Source organism: Sander vitreus, chromosome 17 (genome assembly GCF_031162955.1).
Source record: "Sander vitreus isolate 19-12246 chromosome 17, sanVit1, whole genome shotgun sequence".
Lineage (NCBI taxonomy): Eukaryota > Metazoa > Chordata > Actinopteri > Perciformes > Percidae > Sander > Sander vitreus.
Window position 1 is genome coordinate 17088315 of NC_135871.1, and position 22891 is coordinate 17111205.

Below are 22891 nucleotides of genomic sequence, written 5' to 3' on the forward strand. Positions count from 1 at the left end.
TCTACAGCACCTTTCAGCAACAAGGTAATTCAAAGTGCTTTACATGAAACATTAAAGAGCAATGAAAATAAAACAGGCTAAAAAATATACAAATACAAGAATAAAAGTTACAGTGAGTAAGAAATGAATAATTATTCAATTTAATAGGTTGTAGGGATGGGTTTGGGAGGAGAGAGGGAGTTTTTTTTTTTGTTTCATTGCTTTAGGAGTGTAACATATTCTAATAATATAACATAATGTTCTAAGTACATAGGATAAATAGGTTTGACAATCATTTTTACAACTGAAATAATTTCAGGTATCGGTACCGATATTGGTTCAGTAGTAGCCTAAACAATGCATGTTTAATTTTAAGTTGAATTAATTGTAATTGTAGACTAGAGCTGGTATGTATGTGTGTGTATATATATTTTTTCCTTTCTTTTTTCATGACAGCGATGGTGCTGTCAGTTAACCTTCTATGTTGCATCTTCAAAAGTGACACTGAATTTGAAACAGCACATTGTAATTTCTGCATCTATTATCAAAGTATTTATTGGTAATACAGCGGAAATTAGTAGAAATGTGAATATTTGGTTAGCATGTTGATTTACGGTGTGCGCCCCTAAATTTTCTGGTTGCGCCCCTAAAGTTTTCTGATTGGGGGCCACTGTGCTCCTAGTGAAACAAGTTAGTCTGGAGCCCTGATGATGTGTTGTGTGCCGTTTAATCCGTCATATGCAACAACAAAAAAAAACTTTGGTGAAGCAGGAGAGTGGGTAATTGGAAGAGACAGAGTACAAAAGCCCAAAGCAGGAACTTTTCCAGAAACCTTTTTGAACATTTGCCACCTTTTGACCAGAGGAACCAGGATCTAAATTCAGATCCAATAGTTTCTGTCCCCACAAAACCCTGGACAAGGGGTGTAACTCATAGAGCAGTTTCCAGTAGTATCAATATAAGGACTACAAATTCTTGGATGTAAATAAATGTCAATACATTTTTAACAAAAGCTATATAGCAGAAAAAAAACATCCATTCGAACATCAGAGTCGCACAGTAGTCAATTAGACTACTAAGAAGATTGTAACAACTGTGTTGTTGTCTCTTGAAGAGAAAACTGCTTTCTGTTATCAGTCTAATTCACCATATAGTCAAATGTGGTGAAGTGCAAAGAGGATGGCACAAAGAAACCTTTTGATTCCTGACTTAGTTACTGTGACTATTTAGTGAAAAAATGGCAACCAAACTTCCTTGAATGCCAATTCCAAGACCCTCCTGGGTACACTTCTGAACCATGGCTTCCCTGTTCCCCATGGATAGACTAGTGGTTCAACCTTAAGACAATGCTGTCACGATGCCCTTGCTGCTTAAAAAAAAGGGGTATTTCTGGAGTTGTACCACTTTAATGTGTAATTCTGCTTTTCACCTGGATTCCTCACAGATGGGAGTCACTCAATACTCACTCCATGGTAGGTAAGTCGATACCTGCTCAGGTGACTCTGGTGTGCTTCCTCTCAGAAACCAGGCTAATGTGATGCTGGTATTGTGACGTTAGTGTGCTGCACAGTCTAAGAGCTGTTACACACCAACCAGACGGCCGACCGTCGGCAGAAAAGGCAGTCGGACTGATCAGTCGGGTCCCCGAAGTGCCAAAAAATGCCTCAAAACAAACTGAGGCGACGCTGACTTGAGCCTACGCTCTGCGCGTGCGCGAAACGTAATACGTCTCCATAGCAGCAGGCGGCGCTTCTCTGTATCGTTTCCCAGAAAATGAAAACCGGCAGCCGATAGGATGAACGTGTCACGTGGGTCTTTTTTCTGTCTGTCATGGCGGCTTGTTCAGAATACGATCTCATATTGTACTAAAATAGTTCACCGAAACGTGTTTCTGAAAACATTTTAAGCAAGGAATAGGCCATACAGTTGCTGAATCTGTCTTCATTTCAGATCGACAAAGGTCAGTTTAAAAGATTTTCGTCAGATTTTGAGAGGCTCATCCGCTCGCCATTCCTGGGTGAGTCCCGACTGCCCTGTCTCCGACTGAACATGTCGGGTCGGCCAAAATAAAGGCCAACAGCTCCTCCGATGGATGACGGCACGGAACACACCGAACAGACTCGAGTCACTGACCTCGCCAGACTGTCCGAGGGCCTATAATCGGGTTGGTGTATCAGGGCCCTAACAGTAGGCATTCAAGAAAATTATTTAAAAGATCATCTTTGTTCTTCCTTGTGGTGAATAAATGAGGCTTGTGTACAAAATGTTATAGTACTCAGTGCTATGAAGATGACACATAGATAACCAGCTTGCTGAGTTTAGAGCAAAGTGTTTTTAAACTACTCTTTTAGGCGAATACAGTCATAAAGATAACTCCTCCTCTTCAAATAAATGTCAAAACATTGCCCTTGAAAGTCCTTGGCTATCACTGATGAGGCTGCTTATGTAACCACCACATACACTCTCCTACAGACTAAACACAAAGCCTGTGGTGGCCGCATCATCTCATTTTCCCACAATCATAAGACGTGAGATTTGTTGCGGTGTAACTTAGACATGGTACAAATGTGTGTGGTCAAACAATGCAAAACTAAATAATGCAGGCCAGGCAAAATGCTTGAAAATCTACACAGCAGGCAACTCGTTTCATGGGAGAGGAATGAGGAAGTGATATGTGCCTGCAACACTTTAAACCCCAAATCATGCTGGAACTTTTCCCCGACTCATCTTAACAGTTTTGATGTTCTTTTACAGACTGATCTCAATAAGTGGCATATGGATGACTCGCCAATTCGTATGCCATTTTGGCATGTTATCAAGACGCATAATTGCTTTTTAGCGTGTTTATCAACGCCGTTTGGCCTCAATTGACTTACATTACCTTGCGATTGCGTATCAATTTACGCCGTAGCGAGTAGTATGAAAGGCCGAAAATCTGCATAGGGAGGTTGGTCGGGGTGGTGGATCGGTCAAACAACACAGGACTTTCACCCAGGAGACCGAGCATCGTGTCCCGTGTGTCACGTTTCCTAAACCCAACCGTCACTTTCTTCTTTTCCTAAACCCAACCCCGTTATTGTTTTCCTAAACCCAACCGTCCGAAAAACGATTATGTCTGCGTCTTGATAACACGCCAAAATGGCATACGAATTGGCGTGTCATACATACGCCACTTATTGAGATCAGTCTGCAACCCTCCGCTGTATACGGCGTAGCATTACATGTGGACAGCTGCTCAAAATGCAACGTGCTATATACAGCGCAGACATACACGCGGATAGCTCAAAATGCGTACAGATAACAAGCCACTTGGCTTTAGTGTATGTTAACGCGAAGTCATGATGTCACGTTGTCAGAGTAGTCTACTGAATATAGTTAATCTTGACAAAAAGTACACAACAATGAAATATGGGCTAATAAACTAGCAGATTATTCAAGCCTAAATGTGGCAATAATAAATGTCTGCAGAACAAAGCCTGGGTTAAATAGAGATGACAGCAAATCAGGGGTAAAAGAGTTATACCATGCTTTGGTTCAATAAAGGGTGAGCATCCCTTATCAGGGGGCTGCCACAGCACAGGCACACACAATGTGCTCTCCACAACATGCTGTTAAAGAGTCCCTGCAGCTCATTGTGTTCAGGAAACAGTGACCCCTTATTTATCATCCCAGCCAGTAATTACGACACTACATTCTCACTATCCCTGAGCCCCTGGCCTGTACAAGCAGGGTCATGGGCTATGGGGTGTAATTTCTAAGACAATACCTCACATCAGACATGGCTATATAGATGCCATTTTGTGTTAATCAGGCGAACACCAGAAGCTGTATCTCATGCAAACACACAAACGGATATATTCTCGGGTGACAGAAGGGCAGGTCTCCTATAATAGAATATGTTTAAATAAAAAAATAAAAAAAGATCTTTTATGAAAAAAATGTAAGAGTGACAATTCATATTGGTATCCATAAGAACCGAGATTGGTAATAACAAATAGCCATGTGCCAGTAGCAGACTGAGGTCATGCACAAGACAGGAGTCATCCAAATACAACTCTGTTTACACAGCTACGATTATTAATTCACTGATCAAGCTGTTTTACTGGAAGCACAGGTCTGAGCAGAGATGGGTATCATTAGGAGAACCTGAGCATACTACCACAAAGGATTGTACTGGATTTTTCATTACTTGTTAACATTGTTGTAAACAAAATGTACTGTGTGTTGTAAAGCGTCTGACTTAACACACTGCTCACCAAAGACACAAAGGTCCAGAATTAACCAGAGAAGCTGAGACAAAAACCAAAATAAAACCAAATAACATAATGTTAACATTATAGATAACAGATAACAACTGCCTCTAAACATCTTGGCAACTAGTGCTGGACCGGCATTAGTTTTGAAACAATTAGTTTGTTAAGCTATTAGCCGATTATTATTATTATTATTATTATTACTACTACACCTATTTCGACAACAGATTATCATTTAAGTCAGTTAAAGACCAAATGCCTCTTGTTCCAGCTTCTAAAATGTGAGACTTTTGTGCTTTTCTCTGTTCTTTATAATTGTAAAAGTGAATATATGTATGTTATTATTATTATTATTTCATTGAATTCACAAATAAAGAGAAAAAAAATTTACACAATTAATAATGAAAATATGTTTTTGGTTGCAGCCCTATTTGCCATGATTCTCAGGTGAATACATGCTAGACATAAGTATTTCAGCTGGGTTAACACTTAGGCTACTAGTTACCAATGCAGCCATCACTAGGCTACTTTGAACTTTGCACCTTTACCAGCAAGCAGGCAAAGTCACAACAGAGAAGTAATATCTGCATTATTCAACAATTTGTTGAGAAGGTTATTTCTCTACAGTGAGCACATACAGGCAGACCACTGTCTGCTGCCCTCTCTATATACATCAAAGAAGTGCTGAGAGATAGAGGCTTTCACTGCAGTAAAAGCAATGAACCTCTGGTGGTGGTGGTGGTGGTGGTGGTGGTGGTGATGATGATGATGATGATGCCATGGCAGGGGTCCAGAGCTGAGGTTAGCGTAGTGCCATCCAGACTTGGCAGGTGCCTTCTGCTTGTTGTGTGTTCTGAGCAGGACGGATGTGTGTAATACTAACGAATCGTACAAGAAATGCATCTAAAGTGAAGTTAATGACTATCTTGTCAGGTAAAAGTCATCTGTCCCAAGACTGGATAGAGATACATATAGCAAACCATTTTGACGCAGGGGACTTTGACTGGTTTACATGTAAGATAACCGTAGTTATATGCGTGGAATAATATCACAGAAAGAAAATAAATGACATAGCTTCTAACGACATGCACCGATCACACACACACACAACTGTCAGAGCTAATAAACTTCACAACAGAAGCTCGTGCTGCCATGGTAGCTTCTGACACAAAGTAGCAACCGCATCAACTTGCCACGTCAATTTAAATGTCCAGGTAATTCACAGTGGTAACAATGCGGGGTTAGTGCCGTGATTTAATGTCGAAACAGAAATATTAAGCTACAGGACAACGTTGAAACTTGTAGTGAAGTAAATAAAACATGAACTCACCGGCATCATTTTAGCTTCGTACCGCATTTAGCTAACCAACACAGCATGAATCCCCACTGGCAGTTTCGACGAAAGCTGTGGGACTGGCGATCACTTTAATCCCAGAGCCTAAACCCGCGATGGGCAAGGCTACTTTCTCCTGCTTGGGGGTCCCGTCCTGCATTAAAAAAACAGCACCTCGTTATTTCATAAATCCAACCAAAGTGTCCAAAAAACAAAAATACACAAATGTTAATTGCATCCCGTGTCGAGGACCTGTTGCAACAAATAACAAGGCCTTCACGACAAAAGTTTCCTTGTAGTTGTGTGAGCATCGCTTAGAACTTTGAAAAGACAATACTTAACCCCTCATGTTTTGTGAGAAAACTACAGATAAAACAAATTATAAACCTATGCGTGGATTATTTGATATTTTCTAAGTTTTGCTTACCCGAGAATGCCTAGGTAACCAACCCGAAACCCTGTTGACTGACAGTGTTGCTCGATTGCTCGCAGCCTATCCCAGAGTGACGTATCGGGAGGAACTCAATCCAGTTTGGAATTCAAGCTCCGCCTCGTTTTGGAACAGAAAACACCCCCAACGGCTAGACGCGTCCGGTGAAAACATGCAGCGGTATCCTCAGCTACATTCACTTGTAAGAAATACATAATAATAATAATTCACTAAAGTTTACTACAGTTCGACATCATTCGGTTAGATAAAATTCTTAGCAGCAAATGAAACTTAAAAGATCAACCAACCTGCGTTAAATCAGAGAAAAGTAAGAGGTCTCACTCTGCTCGTATTTGACAAGTTGAAAACCAAAGTTATGTGTTATGAAGTTATGGCATGTAGTAAGTAGTCAATGGTGGAGGAAGTACTAATACCACACTGTAAAAGTGCTGTATTTAAAATAATCATTTATGCATATTAAGGAGAATGTAGCCTACTTAAAGTATGATTGTTACACTATTATATAATATATTATTATTATTATTATTAAGTAGTAAGTAGTCAATGGTGGAGGAAGTACTAATACCACACTGTAAAAGTCCTGCATTTAAAATAATCATTTATGCATATTAAGGAGAATGTAGCCTACTTAAAGTATGATTGTTACACTATTATATAATATATTATTATTATTATTATTCATGCATTAATGTAAAAACAGGATTTTACTGTTGGTTGTAGTTGGTTTAGGTGGAGCTCATGCTCATTATGGATTAATCTGCTGCATTTTTTTCTCCATTGATCGATTTGATTGATGGAAGCAGAAAATGTCTCACATTTGAAATGTATGCTGCGGTAGGGTTCTAATTTAATGTGTTGTTTGGAAATAGATCTTTTTCACAGAAGACATTTTCATTTTGACATGGCACAGTAGAAAAAGCAAAGGTGTAAATAATACAATTAATTATGGTTGAATCCCATTGAGCTGTGCATGCAGGCTCACTGTTACGTGTATTGGGACACTTGAATAGAACAGAGCTGTCATTAATGTTATTAGTAACAACTTTTGTTTTTACTACTGTTACAAGTCATGTTTGCAGGGGCCAGGGGGTAATAATAAACGCATCTCTTGGTGATCAAATTTGACCTTTCATTTCATTTCTTCCAGGCTGGAATGAATACAAATCAGTAAAACAACTGCTTGCTAGTGAGATAAGAGAACAATTAACTATGGAACCCCAATGCAATATTAAAACATTAAATGAGAAATGATTACATTAAATACATATAGGCCTACATAAAAATATAAATAAACCAATAGGCCTAAATTGTTAAATAATTTGATGAGCTGAAAGGTTAGGGATGGTACTGGTGACCAAACTCCACTGTCATGACAAGTAACATTAGGATACACACATACGTGTAATTGAAAAATGCCGTAAATGAATAAAAACAGACTTAAAAAAATATAATTTTGAAATTAAAAAAAATCTATAATGAAATGTAATTTATATTAAGAAAATGATGAAACAACATGCATACCTTATGCTTAAATCCTTTATTAAATATGTTCACAATATATTGAATAATTTGTTAAGTGATCATTAATTTCATGTCTTACGAAATAAGACGAATTCTTGTGGCTGTCAGGCATGTCTTTTATTTTGAATTCAGGAGTGATTTCTCTTTCAGTACAGAGACGATCTTTAAAGGAAATTGGCGCTTCTACTACAACTCCCAGAATTCCCATTCAACGGCGAGCCAAAGGTTCAAACGCACACGTTGTGAACGTTGGTACCTCCCTGAGGCAGAGGTTAAGCAGCTCGTGCAGGTGTTTTGCATAAGGGAGCTCCTCGCTTTCCCCTAACAGTGTGCCAGACGCTACCTGAAGTCATGGCTGACCAGGTGGCCGCCATGTGTGATCAGCTTATTAAAGCTGTGAATGTGATGATGGATCCAGAAACAGACCAAATTTACCGACTGGAGGCCCTAAAGGTAGCATCGTTATGGGTTGCTAGCTAGCTGCTAGCTAGCTGAGCTTGTGAAATATTGTTGCTGTTGTCAAAGTTTTTATTTTTTTTTTTTAGGATTAGTGGTAACAGCATTGCTCATGCAGTTCGTTTCCTGCTAACGTTTTTTAACGTTAGCTAAATTTGCAATGATGACGGTCAGATGCTTTGCGAGCTAGCCGGTAACGTTAACAGTTAACACGTTATGACATGATTATCACCTCACCGCCCCATCCACTGTTTATTCTGTATATTTATTGTAATTTTGCTAAGGCAGCTGTTGCTGTACGTTAGCCTCTTAACACTGACACATTACATGTATAACTGTTACGACAATATTAAGTTAAGTTCGGTGTCTGTAATATAACAAGCTTCATTTTTCACTACAGTTTTGCGAAGAGTTTAAAGAGACGAGCACCTTCTGTGTCCCATGTGGCTTACAATTGGCCGACAAAGCCCAGACAGCTGTAGTGAGACACTTTGGTTTGCAAATTCTGGAGCACGTAATCAAGTGAGTTTAACATTGAAATTCTGTATAACAAATAATTACATGAGAAAAGCTTCACATTTAAAAGGAAACTTATTTTTCTTATAGGTTTCGATGGAACAACATGCAACAACAAGAGAAAGTTCAGTTGAAGGAGTGTGCCATGCAGCTGTTATCAACTGTAAGTGTGATAGTAATAGGCTGTTGGCAACATAACCATCTGTCTTGGGATTAAAATTGAACTTAAATTCTGTCTCTTAACTCTGTCACAGTAGTAGACACTTACCTGTTTTGGGTCTTATCAGGGTACTCATACTATCCTGGAGGAGGAGAGCCACATCAAAGATGCCCTGTCAAGAATCACTGTGGAAATGATAAAGAGAGAATGGCCTCAACATTGGCCAGATATGCTGAAAGAGATGGAGGCTCTCACCAGCCATGGGGTGAGTAACTTATGTAGTGCAGGAAACTGTATGTTCTTGCATATCAATAGTTTCCTTTGCCAGCTTGCATGACATTTGAATACAATTATGTAGTAACTTACATGCAAATAAGTACTCATATTATACATATTAATGTGATGTCATCATGCCAACTTTGCCACTGGGAGATAACGTCATTTTTCAGCAACTATGAACCTAAACAACCTCTTTTCCACTTGATTATTTTATCTGTATTCTTGGCCAAAAGATGCAGCCCTTCGATCCTGTTGACTTTTCAGTCACCACCAAGTAAATAAAGTAAAAACTAAAATTCACTTGTGTCTTTTCATAGGAGGCACAGACGGAGCTGGTAATGTTGATCCTGTTGAGGCTGGCGGAGGATGTGATCACCTTCCAGACGCTGCCCACCCAGCGACGCAGAGACATCCAGCAGACACTCACCCAAAACATGGAAAACATCTTCAGCTTCATGATTGCCATCCTGCATGTTAATGTCGAGGACTACCGTAAACTGGTCAGTGGGGTCTTAACTTTTATATTTTAGAAATAAGTAGCATTAGGATTAATTTCTCTGTATTATCATGGTTCTTATCTATTGATACATTGTTGTTTATGTTGCTAAAAGTAAACATTAAACAGTAAAGTGACTATAATATTTGTCTGATTTTGTGTTTTTCTTTAATCCAGAAAGGGTCACCTGGACATGAACTGCAGGTGAGGAAGTAGCACTGCTTCTCTGCTCTAAAATAAACCTCTTATGAACTTGATTAGTTTTGTTAGTTTTTCGTTAGTTTTGTTTCAGTTGCTGTGTCACACTCTTCCCTTTTCCCTCCCGTTCCCCTTTTCATGCTTTCTTTTTCCATGCACAGGCCAGAGCTCACTGTCGAGTTGCTGTGGCTACACTGAACACACTTGCAGGCTACATAGACTGGGTGTCTCTGGTGCACATTACCTGTGGAAACTGTCATCTACTGGAGATGTTGTGTTTGCTGCTGAGTGAACCAGAGCTGCAGCTGGAGGCAGCAGAGTGTCTGCTCATCGCTATCAGCCGGAAGGTGAGTCGCAGGGAAAACACTGTGTTGAAAGGCCATGGTTAAGCCATAATGCTAGCTGTAAAGAGATTATTCTTTCAGTCCATAGTTTTGTCTCCGTGTGTGATGGTTACTACTACTATCTTTTAAAAAAGGATCTTGGGATCAGATGTGATTGGCATTTGTTGGGACAGTTGAACCATGGGTTATGGAAAGAAGTGGTGCAGATTCAGAGCAATAGCACTGCCGTGTGGCTATTTATAATACACTTATTTTGGCTCATATTTCCTGAACTGAGAGTCTTTTTGTCACAGAACTCCTTGACAATCGCACCAGATTTTAAGATATGCCTTATTATTATAGAACCGTAGATCAGAGAGTCCTGATACTGTATGCCTAGTTACAGCCTAGAAAGTTTACATTAAATAAACAAAAGCCACGTGTAATCCATTGTGTCATTCTGCCGTAGGGCAAGCTGGAGGATAGGAAGCCATTCATGCTGCTGTTCGATGATGTGGCCATCCACTACATCCTTTCTGCAGCCCAGTGAGTAGAACTGCTTCTCTCCATCATCTCTGTTTACAGACTTCAACCTACCATTCTCACTGTTGTTGAATGGTTTGTGTCTGGTTGCAGGTCAGCCGATGGACTTGCAATATGTAAGAAATCCTCTGAATCACAGTAAGTAATGTGACACGTCTGCCTACTGTAGAGCGCAGATGTAAAACAGTTATAAAAACATGTATAAGTAAGTTTATTCAGTACAACTGGCTGTAACTTGTAGTCCTGTGTATAAACCTTTTTAGAGCAGTGGAGGTGGTGGAGCGGCGTTACATTTTCCTGAAGAGGCTGTGTCAGGTCCTGTGTGCTCTGGGAGGCCAGCTCTGCTCGTTAGTGGTGAGTTTGCTTTAATTTGGCCACACATTAATTCCCGGGTTGACATGGTCTTTTATCTTGGCGTGGTTCATGCACACATCTTATGTAAGATCACAAAAGCATGTTTTAGAAGTTTAGACTTTTTGTTTAAATATAATCTTCTCTCCACAGGGTTCAGATGTAGAGGTCGAGGTACCTGCAAATCTCAGCAAGTACATGGAAGCCTTTTTAGCCTTCACTACACATTCCAGTCAGGTGAGATAACAATACTGTTTTGGTGGACTTTACTTAAAACTTTCACCTCTAAATCCTTTGTTAAAGACTGCATTTGAATGAGTAGAATATGAATCATTCAGCTGTGTTTGAGCTTTCTTGTGATTTTTTTTTCTTTTTTCTTCTTCTTCTTCTTTTTCTGCAGTTTTTAAAGTCATCCACTCTGGCTACTTGGGGAGCTTTGTTCAGACATGAGACTCTGTCAAAGGACGTGGTTGTTGTGGATAAGGCCATCAAATACCTCAGAGCGTGTATGACCAACCTAGTCAAGGTGAGACACTGATGTCTGTGCTACCATTCCTAGGGCACATGGAAGCCAAACGGGTGTAAAAGTTTTGTCTTTCTCTCCAGACTGGATTTCCATCTAGAGCTGATAACCCAAGTTGCGAGTACTCGCGTGTGGACTTTGACAGCGACGAGGACTTCAATTCTTTCTTTCATTGTAAGTATTAAGGATTCAGCTTTACTTCACTTAAGATTGGTTGGTACTCTTTCTTTCATCCCTTGATGCTTTTTACAGTGTATGTTCATGCTCAACAGCTTTCCGAGCACAGCAGGGAGAGGTGGTGAGGATTGCATGTCGCATTGTCCCTCTGGAGGCTTTCCATATAGCAGCAGAATGGTTGCAGTATCAGATCGCCAGCCCTATTGATACCGGGGCTACCACATGTAAGTGTTGGTCCTAATTCTTGACACATGTTGGGGAGGATTGTTGTTGTGGTGGGTTTGGTTAATTTAACATGTAAAATATGCAGCATTATGGAACAAGAGCAATCCCCACTGCCCAATCAGGTACAGTGGACTCATTTTGAATGGGACGTAGGAATGTGTATGCATGAGCAAAATATGTTTTTGAACTTATCTGACCATTCAAGTGAATGCGACAAAAACTCCAAAGTTTAATTTGCATGTTGATGGCGATGAACCTGATGAACTTGTCTCTCTGCATCTCACTAGCTAAGACTGCTGAGGGCCTGTGCTCCCTCCTGTCTCCATCAGTGGTCCAGTGGGATGCAATGACCGTCTTCATGGAATGTATGGTCGCACAGATCTTCAAAAATCTAGAGGAGGAGGTAGCAGGAATAATTTCAAGTAACCAGAACAAAATTGTTTCCGAGAAATAAAGTTGATTATAATGATGTGAAGGTTTGCCCCCCCCTCCTACTGTGTAGAAGTTGCCCGTAGATCAGAGCATGGAGCTGCTGCAGGCTGTGCTGAACTACGACACCAATGACCCGCTCATCTTGTCCTGTGTGCTCACCAACGTCTCTGCCCTCTTCCCATTTGTCACACTAAGGCCGCACTTCCTGCCACCGGTCCTCTACAAGGTCAGGGTAGTCTATTGTATATACAGTACCTACAGGCATCTGGATAATATAAATATTAGGTGGTTTTATGACGGTAATATGTGGTGATTTGGGTAGATACTTGTGGAAGACATTTGAGTTTGGTGTGCATAAAATCTCTCTTGGTTTTGGTCAAATCATAAGTGAACTGTCTGGAATTAATAATTTTTGCAATTGCCGTCTGTCCGTTTTTGAAAATATCAGTTTTCCAAAAGTAGCATGTTACTGAAAGACACACATTTTAAAATGCACATTGGCTCTGTTAATAACAAGTATTAATAACATTGACCTTATAGTATTTTTTTTTATTATGTCTCTACAGCTGTTTAAAGCCATCACATTTGAGGTTGGTCAGGAAAGTAAGGTGAGTTGTCTTCACACAACCAAATATTGTCACTTTTCCTTCATCCTTTACATCAAAGACCAAAAAATTTGTTCTCCAACTGACAACTTCAGGCACCTCGAACCCGAGCTGTAAAGAATGTAAGGAGGCACGCCTGTTCTTCCATCATCAAAATATGCCGGGATTACCCACAGTTCATCTTGGTAAATATATCCATGTATACCAGTTAAAGTAAAATGGCATGACATGGATTAAACTTGCTTTCAGTGGATAGTATTTGTGCACAAGCATGAGTAAAGTTTGATTTTGAAATAATTCATTTCTTTCTCTGCAGCCTTGTTTCGACATGTTTTACAATCACGTAAAGAAGATGTTCTCAGGGGACGCCATGCTCACTAACATGGAGAAATGTTCACTGATGGAAGCTCTGGTGCTCATCAGTAACCAGTTCAAAGACTTTGCAAAGCAGAAGGCTTTTCTAGATGAACTGATGGCTTTAGTGGTTGCAGAATGGACCTCGGATGAGATGAGGCAGTGCGTTTGATTTCTCTCTATTTCCCTCAAATTGTTTACGACGTGTTTAAATGTCATGACTGATAATTTACTGTTTTGTCTTCTCTGTGTTTCAGTGTGCTGTGGGACCCTGCTATGTTCCTGTCCTTTGTTGGAGCTGATCAGGTTGTCACTGAGCAAAGTAAAGATACAGACACAGCGGCCCTTAATAGGGGGCGGGTAAGTGTGTAGGTGTGGATGGAGTTATTAAGTGATATCTAAGGACTGTAGTATTTCTGTCACTGGGCTTTTAGAGAGGATCTAGACAGTTGAAATCAATGCAGACTTGCCTCCTTCACACTAATGTAGAAGACACGGCAGTTAGTCTATATCCACGACCTTCCACTTCCGGGATTGCCCCGTTGCCATATATATTCCACCGTATGTCCTTTTTTTCGACCAGATTTCCATTACCTAACGCTTCCTTTGTGTTGGAATTCTAAACTCCGGTGGATTTCTGAGGACTATGGTTAACTGCTCCTCAGATCTCTGCAAGGTAAAACCAGACAGCTAGCTAGACTATCTGTCCAATCTGAGTTTTCTGTTGCACGACTAAAACAACTTTTGAACGTACACGTGTTCCACACGTTCCTTCCCGAGGCTATTTTCCAGCGGCATGGGCGCCCATGATGATTTTAATTGATTTAAAGAAATGCCCATAAACCAGAGCACATTTTGCTCCCATCCCGGAAGGCTGTGTGGACTAACCAGACCCTCCTCCGCAACGTTGTGGAGGAAGGTCTGGCAAAGCGAGACTAGAAAAAATTAAACACAAGTTAGCCACTGAGTGCTCCATACTTGACATGTTTTAACACTGCAGGATACAGAATGATTAATAATTACTCAACTTAAAATACGGCGGAGATATTTAAAGTTTTCAAAGCATTAGGTGAACACAAGTCCTGAGTCACTTATGGAGCTTACTTCTGTTTGTCAGCTGTTAGGTCAGTGTGACCAATCCTATCCAATAACGACAATCCTGTAAAGTCCTATGCTAAAGTTGTTGTTGCCACATAAGCAGAGAGTAACTGTAATAACTGTTGTAATTAATAAACAAGACTAGGACTCTACAGCCATGCTAGGAGCTCAGTAGACTGTATTGCCACCAGCATGCTAATATGCTCACAATGAAAACGTTTGCCATGTTCACTATATAAGTTTTGCGTGGTACATGCAACATTTGCTTATTAGCACTAAATACAGGAAGTACAGCTGTGGCTGATGTGACTGTCAGTTTTGCATGTATTTGGTCATTAATCAAATTATTGGACAAATTAAGATTTAAACCTGATGATGACATGGGAGGGGACATGAACGAACGCACAAAATGTCATGGCAATCCGTCGAATAGTTGTTGAGATATTTCAGTCTGGTCCACAATGGTGGACTGATCAACAAAGCGCCTTGTCATCCTTCGAGCCATGTCGCTATCATGGCTACAATTTGGGTGCAGTCAGCTATAATGTTAGAATTATTTAACTGTTTATCTTTTTTGACTCTCCTCTAGTTGAGCTTCTGCTTGTATGCCATGTTGGGGGTGGTGAAGCGGGCACGCTGGCCTGCAGACCTGGAGGAAGCCAAGGCTGGTGGCTTCGTGATGGGCTACACTCCTGCAGGAGCTCCCATCTACAGAAACCCCTGCACTGCCCAGTTTCTGGTCTTGCTGCCCAACCTGCTGGCTCTGATCAGGTACGCCTGTTGGTTGACACTGTACCTTTTGCATTACTCCTTTTTATACCAACAACTTGTGTTCAGCCACATCAGGCCATTAACACATGATATCGTTATGGCATGGTATAATGTGTGAACAACCACGTTTTCGTTTTTTGCCCATTACACATGTAGAAATGGGTCATTGGTGTAAAAGGGTCATCAGTACTGTATAGTGTCTCAATAATACCTTCTGGTATTGTACTGATCTGTGACCAGTCTCCTTTCTTTACTCCTCACTGCAGGACTCACAACAGTCTGTACATGCCAGAGAACATGGCTCGTCTGAGTGTGACTTTCTCCAGGGCCCATGAAGTGATGGATGCAGAGAAAAATGTGGTTCTTGGTAAGAGGAGCTCCCTGCACACATGCTTTGTGCCCATTAATGAGCCGCCATCAGATAAGGTTCTGGTTAAACTTTCTCAATATGTGCTTTCTCCAGGTCTCTCTCAGCATCTTCTGGATATTTATGACTCTCCTGTGTATAGAACCAACCTGGAGCGAATGCAGGGATTTTTCACCACATTGTATGACAACTGGTGAGAATTTTCCCCAAACTTTTCCTTTTTGTATTTTATATACCTCACATCCTGTTGCAGTCTAAATAATACCTCTTCTTCTGCTCTCTTTACCTCTATAGCTTCCATGTGCTGGGGAACGCGGGTCTGTCTCTGCAGCAGGAATTCTACACCATTGAGAGGTTGGCAGAAGAAATATCTGGCTCTGCTTTTGTCTCCCTCGACCATGTGCCTGACCACAGACTTCGCCCTATGATTCATATCCTTATTTGCTTTAGTCAGTGGTTTGAAATACATGGAAACATTCTTTTCACTACACCCCATTTTAGATGGATAATACTCGACATGACCAAAGCTGAGCTATTGCTTTATGTTAACATGGAATTTCCTTAACAAGTGTACGGGTTTTTCTGAGGCAGTTGGTGGTGTCATGTCCTCAGGAGTACTACAACAGTGTACTCTGCCCCCTGCTGGGACCTCTGTTCGCCTACATGCTGCAGGTCAGATCTCCACACTTCCCATTCTGTAACAGTTCTCATTAATCTCATCATTCTCATGATCTTGCTTCTGTTTCATACTACAGAGACTCAATGCCAAGTGGCAGGTCATCAACCAGAGGACTTCTGTCAAGTAAGTTGTTGCATAATGTTTTTGTGTATTTATCAGGAAGCTGGAAATGATGTACTTTTTAAAATAACAGTTCCCTTACTGTAGGTCCTCGGTTGGGATGGCTATATGTAAGTCACAATGGAGGCTTAATTGAACATATTAATTGAACACTAAAGTTAAACATGAAAGTATCTCAAATACAAATCACATTTCACACTATAATAGGGCTGCAATTTACAGATTCTTTTCTATTATTTTCTCAATCATTAAGTTGTTTGGTCAATAAAATGGTGGAAAATGTTGTTTAGTGTTTCCCAAAGCCCAAGATGACGTCGCCAAATGTCTTCTTTAGTCCACAACTCTGAGCTATTCAGTTTACTATCGTAGAGGAATGAAGAAGGGAAGGAGAATTTTTTGTTTTCATAAAAAATGACAAACCGATTAATTGGACATCAAAATAGGTGGTGATTAATTTAATAGTTGGCAACTCATCGATTAATCTTTGCAGCTTTACACTCTAACTCCAGTATTTTTGTTTAACCGTAGAACAACAAAACATTTGAATGTTAAAGAAAAGGTCTATGAAACACAGTTTCTTGGAATCTTTATGCAGTTTAAAACAAACATAGCTAAGAGCTTTTCACAAATCACGTTGAAGTCTATATTTAATTATTTGACTCTCAAGCTGGATATGTGGACTTACTGGTAACCTGTGTGTTGTGTTTTTAGTGGGGAGGAGGAGGCGGTGTGTCAGGAGAGCCAGGTGACGCAGGAGATGTTTGAGGAGCAGCTGGTACGCCTGCTCACCAGGGAGGTGCTGGATCTTCTCAGTAAGTTTCAGAATCTCTAGTAACTTCTCCCATTTCAATTTCCATAAAAGTATAGCAAACAATGGTTGTGTTACAAAGAAAATAAAGGAAATTGTAACCTGACAACGTATAAAGGCGGGGTAAAACGTCAGACAAATGCACACTTCATTTAATGCTAATTTATTACCTGAAAATGATTTGATGTTGCTATAAACTGGAATTTGAGAGTGAAAGAAGTTTATTAACTCAGTGCTATGCGCCAGCCACTTTGCATTTTGTTGGCATAAGTATTGATTAAATATACAAAATAAAATACTTATTGCAAAAGAATTTTTTTTATGACAGTGATGGTTTATGATAGCAATATAATGTCCCTGTCTAAACCTGCTGTGAAGCTCAGGGCTTATTCCTTAACACTGCTAATGCACTTTAGTCATGTGGTAAGGTTGTTTGTGCCAGCTACACAAACTACAAACGGTTTCAGAACGCATCAGGGAACTGCAAATATCAGCCATAGTTCCTGGTTAAAGCTGAGACACACATTGTGATAGATGAGACTGTGTTCCTTCCTATAGGACGTGTCTTGGGTGACTAACAACCTGCTGCCTGGGTTTAAAATCATTTACCTCCACTGCACTACCCAAAAAAAATAGCCAAGACATTGATAGCTATGAGGGTGATTTTTGATGTGTATTGAGAAGGTACTAAAAAAAATATAGGCGTGGGAGTTTCAGGATATTGCACACAACTGTCTGATCGGCTTTTACTCTTCAGGCTGAGTATAAACTGAGGAGTCGCTTTATTGTACTTCTTCTTCTTTCTCTTCTAGCTGTGAGCTGTATTTCCAAAAAAGGGCCTGAACCAGCAGCAAATAAGGAGGAAGTAGATGGTAAGTCAAATAAAAAAAAAAAAATTAAATAGATTTTCTTTTTTCTTTTCTTTTTTTTTGTATAAGATTTTATTTAGATTTTTTTTTATATATACAATACACACTTAGAACATCAACAAAACAAAGGCCCACAATCTTAATGACAAAGCAAAATAAGACAGGAAGACTGTTGTTTTTTATTCTGACAAGTGTCTCATCACTTTGCTGAAATGTGCTCTTGTAGAGGAAGACATGATGATGGATTTAGTGCAGACGGCGTCTCCTGCCCAGCCCACAGAGGAGCTGACTGAGCTGGGAAAATGCCTGATGAAACACGAGGTCTGCTTAAGACGCAAAACATTCAGAGGACGGCATGGTCACTCCTAAAATGCTGTATATGAACTCATTGTCTCTTGTTCTTTGCCCAGAACATCTACATGACCCTGTTGACCCTCTCCTTCACCTCTCTGTCGTGGAAGGACACCACTAACTGTCACCGCACTGCCTCCATGGTCTGCTGGACACTTTTGCGGCAGGTAGCACATTCAATGCAACAAACATTTAATAGAAGCCTGGCTCTTTTTTTTAATTTTTTTTTTTTATATTATTTTATATATTTGTTCTTTTAAAGGATAAGGATGGCCATATTCATATATTTGTTACTGTCCACAAATCCCATGGAAAGACCAGAACCAACAGTGCGTTTGTCTGTCTCAAAACTTTTTGACTTCCTTACCCTGTCTGTGGCTCTCAGCAACAAGCTCATTCCTTCCTACTGATAACGTAATTTTTTTAAATCGGGACACAAGTATATACTTCTTTTGAATCTGAAACTGCTGGGCACTGTAGGTTTTAGAAAATGTTTCTCAAGACAAATAGTGCATTTGTTTTTACCTCTTTTTTGAAATTTGCTATAATGGAAGTCTACAGCACTAATAAGCTACTTCAGGCGTTGGATACACAAGAAAATACTTGTCATTTCCTCCCACATTCACTCTGCCTCTCTTCAGGTCGTAGGGGGTAATCTTCTTCCTGAGGCGGTGACATGGTTCTATACCAGTGTTCTTCGGGGCCTTCAGGTTCACGGGCAGCATGAGGTCTGCAACTCTGCCCTCTCTCAGCTGGCCATGCTCATCTATGAAAACCTGGTGAGGCTAAAGGCAACCGTCTCGACCATAGCTCCTCTTTATTTCTGCCTTTGTTGGGTCATTTTTTCCTCTAAGCGTTAAAGAAGACGCCTAGGACTGCAACTTATCATTATTTTCATTATCAATTAACCTGCCTGTTATTTGTTGTTTTGATTGTTTCGTCTAAAAGATGTCAGGAATAGCAAAAAATGATAGTTGACGTCTTTTAAATTGCATGTTTTATCTAACTTACAGTCCAAAACCCAAATATGTTCAGTTTGCTATCATAAATGACAAAGAAAAGCAGAAAATCCTCATATTTGGGAAGCTTGAATAGTGAATAGTTGTTATCTTTGCATGAAAAATAACTCCAAACGATTATCAAAGTAGTTTCTGTTTAATTTGCTTTCGATCGACTAAATGTTTCAGCTCTAAAGTCATATAGTACAGTGTTTGTTTTTTTTTTTAGAGGTATGATATAGAAGTTTCCTCTAATTCCTGAGAATGCCACTCTTTAAAATTTCTGTTAATCTGTCTGTCTATCTGTCTTAGCGTCCTCGCTACATTGAGCTGAAAGCAGTGATGACCCAGATCCCAAACATCAGTGTGGAGGCTCTGGACCAGTATGATCACAGGCTCATGGACCCCAATGCCCCGAAGGTTGGAGACAAGAAGAGGAAAGACCAGTTCAAGAAGCTCATCGCAGGAACTGTTGGGGTAATGCCACATTTAACCACTAGAGAGCAGTGCTTCTCTATTATATCCCACTGTAGGCCACTCATCAGAAGGGACCAGAACCACTGGCAAAACAGTGCAAGTCATTACTCTGCAGTGTGATTCTGGCTGTGCTGTAAATCTCCCGTGCTCTGCAGCAAAAACTGTGCAGCAGCTCAGCAGGGCTGGACAATCTAATGAAATTCTTTCTGGTAGATCTCGAATAGCTCTGTTTAACCTCTCCTCTCTCCGTTCCCTGCCAACAGAAAGCTCTGTGCCAGCAGTTCAGGAAGGAGGTTCATATCCGGAATCTTCCATCGCTCTTTAAAAAGCCGAAGCCAGACAAGGATCTGCTACCGGACAGTGAAGCATTGGGCCTGGCAGCTCTCTTCTCCCCGGAGAATAATACTCTGTAGCAACACATAGTGGTTCTAATGGACTTCTGACTGAAGACGGAGTTGTGTACAAACCAGGGTTTCCCCTCACCATCCTCCAGCTGGGGCAGTGTGGCTTTACCTAACATAACTGCTAACAATCCTGTTTTCCAATAGGTAATCTTTTTTTGTCACTCCTCCTGTGCCACAGCACCACTCATACTCCTAAGTAATATCTTTCCACTAGTCATTTGTGCAGGCAAGTATCACACGTTAGATCCCTTTTTTAAGTCCTATTGCACACTTCTTCTCCATTCCCTTGCTCATACCAATAAAGTAGGAGGTACGGAAATGTGTAGTAAATATAATGGTCTGTTTCTGTGTTAGATTGTGTTAAGAGACCATCTTAAAATAACAGACTATTAATATTTGCTCTGCAGCAGAAGCTTTATTGAGCCACAAAACTATCTTGAAACGGGACGGTTTTGTATTCTGTCGTTTCACTTTGGACCGTTTTCATTTTAAAGGGCAATATTTCCCCATTGCTCAGCATCATGCACACTAAGCATGTCAGGTATATGGGACAAGGGGAGCCCAGTTTTGGTTTGATAAACAGCATAGAAATTAGCATCTAATCATATCCAAACAAGCAAAGCCAATATAGCCAATAGCTGCAGGAGAAGCCTATTAGGAGTGTGTGTAGTTTGTGGAGAGGGTTTTGTACAAGTACTTTTGTACTTTTTCTTTTTTAATTTTAATATAAATTTTAGAGGTTGATGTTGGCAGATATGTTGTGTGAGCACACTGCTGCTGTCGAGGCTATTATATTCTGGGTCAAGAAGAAGAGAAATCTTGGACATATCCATGTACACATTTCCGTATTTGCCGTAATTTCCTTTGACTGGACAAGCTTGAATGCAGTCTCTGATTCTGAAGGATGTGCTTAAGGTGACTCAGGTGTGACGTTCCCTTTGATGGGGTGAAGATGCTTTATGGAAACATACCCTAAGAGAAAAAAAATCAGCTAGTTTGTGTTTTCATGAATGGTTATTGTAGTTAATAGTTAATATGTATGACAGTTTTCTAGTTTGCAGATAATACACAGTAGTTGGTTTAGGCAATGATGGTTTGCATTTTGCCAGTTCCTTATCAGTACAAACTAACAGCCCAAGTAATATCTTTTGTTTTTGTTCTTTAATTTTTGGGCATTGCTGCCTTTATTGGATATGAAAGGGGAGGGGGGACATGCAGGAAAACCGTCACAGGTCGGATTTGAACCCTAGACCTTCTGTGTCGAGGAATAAACCTCTGCATATGTGCGCCCACTCTACCAACTGGGCTAACTGGCCACGAAGTACTATTTTTTTTTTTTTATTTTTTTTTTTTTTTTAATGCAGTGCGCATATGCTATAAATAATACAGCCACATTTTGTGCCAAAACACTCATGGTAGACATGTTTGACAAATGTGACCAGACAGTTATGTCTGAGAAGCAAAACCTAATAAGATATACCTTTCATAACGATTATTTAATGGTGGACTCAACAACTAATGTGTAGCTTAATCCAAGTCTTTCTGTTTTTTTTAGCTGTTCATTTGGTGATGTATTCTGTTTTTCACATGTTTTTTTGTGTTTGTACTGGTTTTGCCAGCCATAGGAAAAAGATGAACCAGCACTACATTCCTTCATTGTCCAAGAGATTGTTTCTAAGCATAATTTGATGGATGCATTTTGCTCTTATGGAGCTGTCGTAGTAGAGAGTGATTTGTTTTGTGTTGTGTAGATTCAGACCAAAAATAAATGGGAGTTATTTTGGCATGGAGTGAGCCCTCTTTAAATGTATAAAGACTGGTCTGATTCAGATAACATTTTTACTAAAAACACATGATACTTGACCAGGAGTAGCTTGACTTTCCAATGATTTCCCTGTCTTTGTGATGATTTGATGTTAAAGTGGCCATTTTTAAAAATGCTTGTTCAACACTAAATTGTTCTGTACAAAAGAAAAAATAGGCTTTTTAAAAGTGCAGTGTGGTTTATATTTTGTCGTTTTTATGCCTCTGCCTGCGATAGCCGTGGTTGGAGGAATTATGTTTTTGGGTTGTCTGTTTTCTGTCCACCCATCCCATTTTCATGGCAGTGATGTCTCAGGAACTCCTTTAGGGAATTATTTTCAAATTTGGCACAAATGTCAACTTGGACTTGAGGATGGACTGATTAGAATTTGGTGGTGAAAGGTCAAGCTGACTGTGACTTCACAAAACACGTTTTTGGCCGTAACTCAAGAATGAATATGGTAATTATGACAATTTCACACAAATGTCTTAATAGGATGAAGTGAAGAGTGAAATTATTTTGTATCCAAAAGGCAACTTCACTGTGAAATCATAATGTTCTGCAAAAACCCTTATTCAACGCCATGACTCAGGAACAGAAGGGGAGATTGTGACTATTTGGTCGTATACTGAATTGGGTTATACAAGATGCTTTGATTTCATCCCTTGTCTTCCTCGCTGCCACTGCCTCCTCAGTGTCCAGTTCCAACCTGATCACCTAGCTGGCCTTCATTAACAACTTGTTGAGACTGCTGACCTCCAAGCCTTAATGCCACCATGGCGAAGTACCGAGCACTGCTACAGACTGATAGAAGATCTGCAGAAGCCTGTTGCACAAACTGAAGGATCTGAGTCTCCTTAGGAAGAACAGTCTCCTCTGTCCCTTTCTGAAGAGGGCTTTCGTGTTGGGAGTCCAGTCCAGTTGTTTTTTTTTTTTTTTTTTAAATTGGACCTTATGTACTTTTATGAGT

The 22891-nt window shown here is 40.1% G+C and overlaps 2 protein-coding genes across 3 annotated transcripts in view; one reads left to right on the forward strand and one right to left on the reverse strand.

The window, feature by feature from the left end:
* tp53bp2a (tumor protein p53 binding protein, 2a) overlaps positions 1-6095 on the reverse strand; it is a 31972-nt gene extending 25877 nt beyond the window's left edge. For both annotated transcript variants that reach the window (XM_078272732.1, XM_078272731.1), the window contains exons 1-2: positions 5993-6095; positions 5563-5719 (exon numbers count right to left, since the gene is read on the reverse strand). In XM_078272732.1, the coding sequence (XP_078128858.1) occupies positions 5563-5589 (27 nt within the window). In that variant the 5' untranslated portion in view covers positions 5590-5719; positions 5993-6095. The remainder of the gene's footprint in view (positions 1-5562; positions 5720-5992) is intronic.
* Positions 6096-7763: 1668 nt separating this feature from the next.
* On the forward strand, positions 7764-21901 carry xpo5 (exportin 5). The gene is made up of 33 exons (XM_078272970.1): positions 7764-7990; positions 8394-8515; positions 8600-8672; positions 8797-8934; positions 9266-9448; positions 9622-9648; positions 9804-9989; positions 10435-10511; positions 10602-10646; positions 10772-10862; positions 11013-11096; positions 11260-11385; positions 11466-11556; positions 11655-11783; positions 12072-12187; positions 12287-12442; positions 12783-12824; positions 12917-13006; positions 13138-13337; positions 13433-13535; positions 14863-15044; positions 15311-15411; positions 15508-15604; positions 15706-15841; positions 15985-16083; positions 16167-16213; positions 16922-17022; positions 17831-17890; positions 18114-18208; positions 18298-18405; positions 18880-19017; positions 19549-19713; positions 19977-21901. The coding sequence occupies exons 1-33, from the start codon at positions 7889-7891 to the stop codon at positions 20124-20126; spliced, it is 3660 nt and encodes a 1219-aa protein (XP_078129096.1). The 5' UTR covers positions 7764-7888; the 3' UTR covers positions 20127-21901.
* The last annotated feature ends 990 nt before the right edge of the window (positions 21902-22891 follow it).

Bases quoted from the DNA above. Each gene is read 5' to 3' on its own strand.
- xpo5 (XM_078272970.1), top strand. From the start codon at position 7,889: ATGGCTGACCAGGTGGCCGCCATGTGTGATCAGCTTATTAAAGCTGTG. The intron at 8,935-9,265 runs GTGAGTAACTTA...GTCTTTTCATAG, and splicing joins AGGCTCTCACCAGCCATGGG to GAGGCACAGACGGAGCTGGT. The intron at 9,649-9,803 runs GTGAGGAAGTAG...TTCCATGCACAG, and splicing joins CACCTGGACATGAACTGCAG to GCCAGAGCTCACTGTCGAGT.